The sequence below is a fragment of the Benincasa hispida genome, chromosome 1 (genome assembly GCF_027475165.1).
Source record: "Benincasa hispida cultivar pf3 chromosome 1, pf3_genome.v1.1, whole genome shotgun sequence".
In the NCBI taxonomy this organism is placed as follows: domain Eukaryota; kingdom Viridiplantae; phylum Streptophyta; class Magnoliopsida; order Cucurbitales; family Cucurbitaceae; genus Benincasa; species Benincasa hispida.
Window position 1 is genome coordinate 60,497,039 of NC_143478.1, and position 9,157 is coordinate 60,506,195.

Sequence of the window (9,157 nt, forward strand, 5' to 3'; positions counted from 1 at the left end):
AAGATGCTCAGCTAGGCGCCACACCTGATGCTACAAAGCAGAATGCCTCATATTCGTGCAAAACACACAACATCGTGACACTGTCTTAGAGCATCATGGCGCTCCAAACTCAAGATGCATGCATACAACACGCAGCGCCGCAATGCTACCCTTTATGCTGCGACATTGCGTTGCCCACCTGAGATTGGCAATTTGAATAGTGCTGCGACTTTCTACCCTAGTTCTACTATGACAGTTCGACAATTATAAATATATCTTTTAGCGGCCAGGTTTTTTCTCTGATTCTAGTCGATTGTAGCATGATGATGTTCATCATGTCGATTATGGGCTAAGATACCTCTTTCTAGCTTGGGTTTTAGGATTTTTCCTACTTTCATGTACTTGTGAGTTTTTGAACCGAATTATATTATATTTGATGGATTCATTTCCGTTTAAAGGAATATTATCATATTGTTATACACTTAGGAATGGTATGATTATTGCTTTTGATTAATGTATGATTCGTGACACTTGATTGTATGTTGATCCGTAAAATGCAATAGGTTAGGTTAACTTACAAACTGAATACGGTAAGTATTATTCTAACCAACCTATGATAGTGAATCAAACGAATATTTAATCATGGCTTTTCCAGTTAGATATTTGACTTAACATTGTCCTAGAATTTAATGCAATGAGGACAAATCTGAAGTTGCATGCTTTTCATCAATTCGAATTGGACTAAGTTGATTGGGACGATTAATTAGCTAACTTTTTTTTATTAATTCGGTTAGGTGTAAGCAAATATCTAATTTCAGTAGTGAGAATTCGACCATCAAGTTTGTTGAATAGATAATTGTAATAATCCAAGCTAAGTTTTCTCATGTAATTTTTCAATTTTTATTTTGTGTGTTTATTTTATGCAACTTAATCTTATCTGCAATCAACAAACTTCAAACCTCTCATCGGTTACCTCGAATTGTAAATTTTTTAATCGAGAATTTTTTTGATTTCTTGTGTTCAACTCATGTTACCACCACTACAAAAATCTGGTAGAAATGGTTATTTTATTTGGTCCGAAATTAAGTGACAAATTCTACCCAACCAAAGAGTAACGAAGAAAGGAAGTGAGAGAGTATTGAATAGATAGGAGAGAAAAAAAGAGGGAATATAGAAATGTTAGGTCATAAGATTGAAATAGGGGAGAGAAGAAATGGAGGAGAGTTGTGATAGGGTATAGATAAATAATAAGGGTATTTTTTTAATTTTTTTTAAAGGTAAGGGTGTTAATGCAACTTTTGAAAGTTTGGAAGTATTTTTGCAGCGAGGTATTAATAGTTTCTATTTATAAACTAACAATAAGAGTGCTTTTGAACCTTTTTTTAATGGTATTTTTAAAACTTTGGAAAGTTCAAGAGTATCTTTGAAACTAACAGTTTCCATCTAAAAACTAACATTAAGGTTAAGAGAGTTTTTGAACTTTTTTTTTTTATATATATTTTTTTAAGTTCAGGGGTATTTTTGAAACAAATACTAACGATTTCCATATAAAAACTAATGGTAAGGGCATTTTTGGACTCTTTTTCAAAGTTTAAGTGTACTTTTTAAGCTTTTGAAACTTCTAAGATATTTTGACACAAGATACAAAGTTCAAAGGCATTTTTCATAATTTAGTCTACAAATTGATATGTATTTAATATGATGACAACAATTTGGACCAAATTAAAAATTTTAAATAAACAAACTAAATCGAATTATAAAAACCGAATTATAACTTTTTAAACTATAGTAGGTGAATTAAAACTATCCTTAAAGAACATAAAAACAATTTTGAGTAATTGCTATGGGTAATACTTTTAGGGATGATAATTAAGTGTATAACAACATTTTAAAGGAATTTCAAATATACAAAATCTATCAGTGATACCCTTTATCGCCAATAGTGATAGACTCTAAGAACTCGATCTATTTGAAAATTCTTTTATATTAAAATATATCTAACATTCTGCCAATACTTTGAGTCCAATTGCTATATTTCCAAATGAACCAATTGGCGGTTCGACAGACAGATGGGACATTCGCACTGAAGGAGACTTCTAACTAAAGGCGAACAGCCGGCATTGCAAAGGGGAAGCTCGCAGAGCTTTCTCGACGTTTTAGAAGGGAGACGGGGCTTTTATGTGTAGTTTAACCTAGATACAGACACGTGTTGATGTGTACATTCAATATTGTGTGCCTCGAAGCCCATCTCCTACTTTATCCCTGAGTAGGCCCAATCTATTCCATTATTTACAGCCCATCGGCCCAATCCAATACGGCCCATCGGCCCACTCAGTACCCACAAACCCTAGCCGCTTGCTCCTCTTCATCTTTACACGGCTGCTCACTTCCTCTCTTTTCAGTCCTGCTCCTTCTCCTTCTTCGCGCCTCTTCCTTCTACTGCTGCTGTCTTCAGTTCTTGCTGAGCTTCAACCATGGTACCTATCTTCTTCTTCAACTCTCTCTTCTCTATAACTGCCTATAATTTATTTTTGTCTCTGTTTTCTGGGTCCTAGAATATTGGGGTATTTCTAAAGGAATCGATCTGGGAGTGGGAATCGCTACTCTTTTGTGTACTTTGAATTGTTGTAGTGGGTCAAGTTTCATTTCGTCTGAGATGGCGATATTTATTAGGGATTACTGTTTGGTCTCTCATATTCATTTGATGTTTTTCGTCAGATTATTTCAGAAAAAAACCGTAGGGAAATCTCCAAATATCTCTTTCAAGGTATAACCAAACTGAAACTACTCCTAATCTAGTGTTTTCTTTTTCAATTTTCTGATTCGAGGATGTTTCGGTGATTTTATTTATTCGTTGTTGCTATGATTCCAGAGGGGGTTTGCTATGCCAAGAAGGACTACAATTTGGCCAAGCACCCAGAAATCGATGTGCCTAATTTGCAGGTTATTAAGCTGATGCAGAGCTTCAAGTCCAAGGAATATGTACGCGAGACATTTGCTTGGATGCATTACTACTGGTACCTCACCAATGATGGTATTGAGTTCCTCAGGACTTACCTCAATCTTCCTTCCGAAATTGTCCCTGCTACCTTGAAGAAACAAGCTAAGCCCGCTGGTAGGCTCTTTGGCGGACCACCCGGCGATCGCCCACGGTATAAATTATATCTATAGTGCCAATCAATTCGTTATGTTTTGTTGCTTATTCATCTGCGCTCTTGAGCTACGGATTTATGGATTCTGTTGTTACAGTCGTAGATTTAGAGATGGATGTGTATTTATAATGTATGGTATGATAGTAAAATGTAAGGACAAGGGCATATTTGAGTAGCTGTTTGTGTAATCTGTACTTGTTTTGTTATTTAGTAAGTTGTATCTATTCTTGTTAGTATTCTTATTGAGTTGTGATGACTCTTATGAATTAGGGGTCCACCTCGTTTTGAGGGTGGTGAGAGGAGGATCGGTGACCGTGATGGCTACCGTGGAGGTCCTCGTGGACCTGGCGGGGAGTTTGGTGGTGACAAGGGAGGAGCTCCTGCAGATTACAGGCCTTCATTTGGGGTAATTTTTATATAATCGTCATAGTGCTATCTGTAATATGATTGATGCTGTCTACATGAAAATACTGCTTTTTACTGCTTCTGTTCAGCTCTTGGGGGTAGTTATTGGAGAACGTTATTAAAAGCAATACAATCACTGTTCATGTTTCTAATTAGAATTTTATTTGGTTAACGGCCTTGTGCAGTGAGATGGTGATATGGTTTTGAGATTCTTAAGTGATTCAATCATGAGTCGAGTGGATGACATCTTATAGTTATGAATTAGTCGCTTCATCTAAAAGTGCTTCCTAATCAGTATGTCTGCCTTGTCAAGAACTTAGTTAGAAATTTAAAATGTTTAGTAGATTCTTTTATTATTTGTGTGCCATGTTCTCTGTTCACTTGCAATATAATGATTTTCTAGGGCCCAAATGTTTACTGATTTCAACATGGGTTAAGCCTGTTTGGTTAGGCATATTTAAAACATTTACTATTTATGTATTAGGTTGCTTAATTTAGAATTTTTTTTTTCAAGTGTAACAGTGATAGAAAAATGGGTAGCTGAAATATTAGAAATGTCAAAAGAAATGGAATCTTTTGTGTCCCATGGTATGACATCCTTGTGCAAAATGACATTCTGATTACTGTATTTTATGGTTGGTGTTGAACTTATTTGGAAAGAATTTGAATTTTATGATAGTTGTTGATGTGTGATCTTGATGAAAGTTTGGATATTCATAAAAGACATTTGTGATAGTCGTTTGCTAGTTATTTCCCAACTGTTTTATTGATTGTTGTCATACCTAAAATTTTCTCAGGGTCCTGGTGGAAGGCCGGGTTTTGGCCGTGGAGCTGGTAGCTATGGCGGAGGAGCTGCTGCAAGCTCAAACCTTCCTTGAAAAGTATGGTCTTACAAGCCGTTCAATGAATTTTCAGTGAAATGAGTTAGCAGCTTGATTGGAGAGTTTGTTAGCTTTTTTTTTTTTTTTTCCTTTCATTTAGCTTATGGGAATCATATAAATTCAATGAATACTCTTGCCCGAGATTTTAACGTTTTGAAGTTTGATTGTATTAGGAAGGAGGGAACAAACATTTTAAGCAAATTCTTACAATTATAATCAATTTACTTTTTCCATCTGTGCCTTATTTTATTTTGTATTATGCATCCGAAATTGTTTATGTAAATTTAAGGTATTCTATGGTTTCACTTATATATACATTTGCTATTTGATTGTGCATATCTGTCAAATATTTTTTGGTACACGAACAACATATTTGTTGATTGTTCGGAGGTAGCTAATACATCACTCCATATAAAATTATAAAAAATATAATTAATTTATATTCTTACATAAAATGGTAACGAAATAAATATATAAGTAAAATAATACCCGACACTAAGTGGATGATGATCTAGTCTGGACTTGTGGTACTAATCAAGTTTGATAAAATTGATTTGTGCAATCCTGTAATAATGACAACTCAACATTAAATATTATACATTTAAATCAGTCTAAATCTAAGATTCATAAACTAATAAAAACAAAACAATATATCTATGAATCATACATTTAATTCAGCTAAATGTAAACAAAATAATATATATACGAACCAATATTCATTTTTATAAACATATATATATATATATATTTCTAGATTCAATCCAACAAATACATAATCATTCAACGAATTAATTATAAAAAAAATAACCCAACAAATAGACAAACATAATCATCCATAAAAATAGTCCAACAAAATCTAATTTATAAGTTCATAAACTACATCATATAAAATCAGCCCAACAAATAGACAAACATATACATATATTTCTAGATTCAACCCAACAAATAAATCATGGATATATAAACTATACAAGTTCAACCCAAATGCAAACAAAATGATATATATATGAAGATTATATATTGGAAAGCAACGTAGGGAAATTTTTTTATTACAGTCAAAGAGAGGCAGAAGCTTTCGGACAATTTTGGATGGATAGTTAAATGAAGGCAAAAATGATACGTTCGGACGCGCAAGATGGAAGAAAATGGAGGAGGTTTTCGGACGATTTTGGACGGAGAAGACGAAAGCAAAGAGTGGACGGAGAAGAGGAAGCAAAGAGACAGAAAGCTTTCGGATGGAGGAAGAAGAAGGGCCGCGACGGTTTAATGGAGAAGGAAGTCGTGTACCCGGTACACGACTTAAGATAATCGTGTACTGGGTACATGATTACCTCAGTCAACATTGCATAACTGCCACGACAGACTGCGCGTGCCAGATCAACAGGCACTCGTGTACCGAATACACGATTAAGGCATAATCGTGTACCAGGTACACGATTTAAAAACCTATTTTCGTCAATACTTTCAATCCTACCCTATTTTTGTTAATATATATTAAAATAATATTATTTAAAAAAATCTTAATTAATTGACTTGTATTTATATATATTGCAATGACCATATCATTTTTGTATGCTTAACATTATGGTTTATTGTGCTTTTTTTTTCTTTTTCTTTTTTTTAATGTAGATTTAAAAATATTGCTTTGTTAGGTAACGCATGTTTTCTTGAATGAAAATGATTAGGTTAAACTGTAACATCCCACACATTTTTTTTTAGTAATAATGTAATTACAATAACTTTATTATTTGAAATTTCAGTAATTATTATTAGTTGGAGGGCATTTTTAGAATTTTGGACTTCAAGTGTAAGTGCGGGAATTTAATTGTTGGCGTGAAATTATTCAATTTGAAATTCAAATTGAAAATTTATGGCAAGAATTAATTTTCTTTTGAAACATAAAGGAATTTAATAGTATAAAACGGAAAGAAATTAAATGTAATTATATTTACTTCATTTTTTGTTTTATTATTATTATTATTATTATTGTTGTTGTTTTTTTTATAAAAAGTCAAACCTCACCCCTTTTTCTTCCTCACGTTCGTGAGCTCGTCCGACGCCGCCCAAAGCCGCCGTGTCAGTTTCTTCTTTATGACCTCTGTCTACCACTGCTCAAGCGTCGTTCGCTTTTACCGTCACGTGATCTATCGATTTGGGTAAGATTTCTACCGTTTGGGTTGTTTTCGGTTGATTCTTGAATACTCATTTACTTTTGGCATCAATTGGTTGATACCTATTGTGTTTCAACTTTGGATTCAAGTTTGTGAAAGTATTGAGATGTTGTTCAATGAAGTTGGAGTTTGTTTTAGCAAGTTTTGGTAAGTTTTATGCTTTGATGACCCTCTTGTGGATTAATTTTGGTCGTTGAGAAATTTTGGTAAAGTCATTTGGAAGTGATTTTTTGACGAAGCTACATATGGATAATTTATTTGAGACATTGGTAGTGAATTATGTATTTGATTCAAACTTTAATCATGTAAGCTTAATTTCAAATTATGATAGACATTAGTAGTGAAGTATGTATTTGATTCAAGCTCTAATCATATAAGCCTAATTTCAAATTATGATTAGGGGGTTGATTCAAGAATTTCATTCAAGATGAACAAGAGTTTGGTTTGCTAATTATTTGGACTTAAAATTGGAGGTTTGGAAGGTGAATTCGAATTGGACCACACCTTAGGTAAGGTTATTTGGAAATATTTTGTAATATTTGGGTGTTTGGAATTTGGCCTTAACTATTAATTTTAAAGCTTGGTTTATGTTTAGGCTTGATTAAGGATTCAAGAATTTCACAAAGATTCAATTGCTTTTTCGTTCGACTTAATATCAAGGTAAGTAATCTTACTACTGGAACTACCCACGGGTCAGACATTAGATGTATGCTAGCATGTTAAATGAAGGTTATGGCAGAATGACAACATGAAAGATTGATAGTATAACATGATTAAAGTATGTTCTCTTATGAGATCCGAATTATTTATTTATGCACATAGGCACTTGAATGCTCGCATGAGATGGTATGTGATTCCATATGGTTGTATTTTAATCTGTTGATGTTGAGGATTGTAAGACTGGTTACAAGAATAATTTTGACTGTTATGAGATTTAATAGACCGTTTAGATAAGATATATGAACATGTGATAATATGACTGAAGCATGTTAATGTATGAGCATGATTTAGAATTTTATGAAATATATTAAAAGGACGATTGGGCATGACCCTAAATTATGAGTTAAGCGGCACTACTACGGAAATGTCTTAAAGTTAGGTGAAAGTTGGAGCATTTTGGTTGATGTGCTTATTGATGTGATTTATTATGAAAGTGTGTAAGTTATATGATGTATTATGAAATTTCAAATGTTTGATTGTTAAATGAGTTAGTAAATGAAGGTGATGTATTAGAGTGGATCCATTAATACTAGATTAATTACATATGTTGAGGTTAACTAGCCTAACCTTGATCAGGAGATTTTTTAGAAGATTCATGATTAGGTGAATGTTATATGTAATATGAAGTTAGATGCAATCTCTTTTCTTTTCCAGACAATGTGACTGTATGAAAATGATGCACGTCTAAAGGCGCTAGTACATGAAAAAGATGTACTAGGGCTGATGTGTATGAAAGTGATACATACCTAGAGGGTACCGGGGTGTACGAAAGAGGTATACAGTCAGTGGGTTATGTGTATACGAAAGAGGTGTATACCTGACCATGTGTACGAAAGAGGTATGCATCCCTACATTTATAGAGAGGATTTGGGGTGTACGAAAGAGATACATACTCAGTGGGTTATGTGTATACGAAAGAGGTGTATACATAACTAGATATACGAAAGAGGTACATACTCAGTAGGTTAGGTGTATACGAAAGAGGTGTATACTTAACCACGTGTACGAAAGAGGTATACATTCAGTGGGTTATGTATATACGAAAGAGGTGTATACATAACTAGATGTACGAAAGAGGTACATACTCAGTAGGTTAGGTGTATACGAAAGAGGTACACATTAAGTGGGTTATGTGTATACGAAAGAGGTGTATGCATAACCATGCGTATGTAAGAGATTGTGTTTCCTTCGGGATTCACTAGAGGTTGTGGGTCCTACGGGACTTACTAGAGATAGTGGGCATACTTAACTACAGTAGAATAGAACTCAGTTTTTCATGTATGTATGTGTCCCATGAGGACTAGAACAATTTATATGTTTCACTAGAGGTGGGTATCTAGAAGACATAGATGCCCAGCCTGACCCCAGTAGTGGGGTTACTTACTGAGTATTTTATACTCATTCTTTCTCATGTTGTTGTTTCAGGTAAGGGTAGAGATGCATCGGCGATGGACAAGCGGAATTCGTGATCGAGCCACTGGGACTAGTTTTTACGCTTCCGCTCATAAGATTTAAAGTTCTTTTCATGTTCCTCTTAACTTTTAGTTTTGATGCTTAAAACTTACTTTTAAGAATTGTTTTTCAGACTTATTTATTGTCCTTTATGATTTATGGGTACCCTACAATTGTTTTAGTATTTGAATTTAATGAAATACTTTTGAACTTACCTTATTTAATTAACATTTATTTCGCCATAACTGAGCGTCGTTTTGAGTTTCATGATGCATGTATTTAGTAACGGCCTAACTTAAGTCCTAGGGGGTCGGATCGTTACAGTTAAACTACCATTCAAAATACCGTTTCTAAAATGTACTACGACTGGTTATTTTGGGTTGGTTGCATAAATGAG

The 9,157-nt window shown here is 33.9% G+C and overlaps 1 protein-coding gene and 1 long non-coding RNA gene across 2 annotated transcripts; both read left to right on the forward strand.

Annotated features, from left to right (window-relative positions):
* The first annotated feature begins 2,300 nt into the window (after nucleotides 1-2,300).
* LOC120083973 (small ribosomal subunit protein eS10z-like) lies at nucleotides 2,301-4,650 on the forward strand. The gene is made up of 5 exons (XM_039039894.2): nucleotides 2,301-2,456; nucleotides 2,698-2,746; nucleotides 2,852-3,131; nucleotides 3,402-3,537; nucleotides 4,334-4,650. Exons 1-5 carry the CDS (start codon nucleotides 2,454-2,456, stop codon nucleotides 4,412-4,414), a joined length of 549 nt encoding a protein of 182 aa, XP_038895822.1. The 5' UTR covers nucleotides 2,301-2,453; the 3' UTR covers nucleotides 4,415-4,650.
* Nucleotides 4,651-6,339: 1,689 nt separating this feature from the next.
* LOC150038589 (uncharacterized) lies at nucleotides 6,340-8,915 on the forward strand. The gene is made up of 4 exons (XR_016530463.1): nucleotides 6,340-6,573; nucleotides 6,989-7,097; nucleotides 7,184-7,248; nucleotides 8,734-8,915. It is a non-coding gene; the product is annotated as an uncharacterized LOC150038589 (long non-coding RNA).
* The last annotated feature ends 242 nt before the right edge of the window (nucleotides 8,916-9,157 follow it).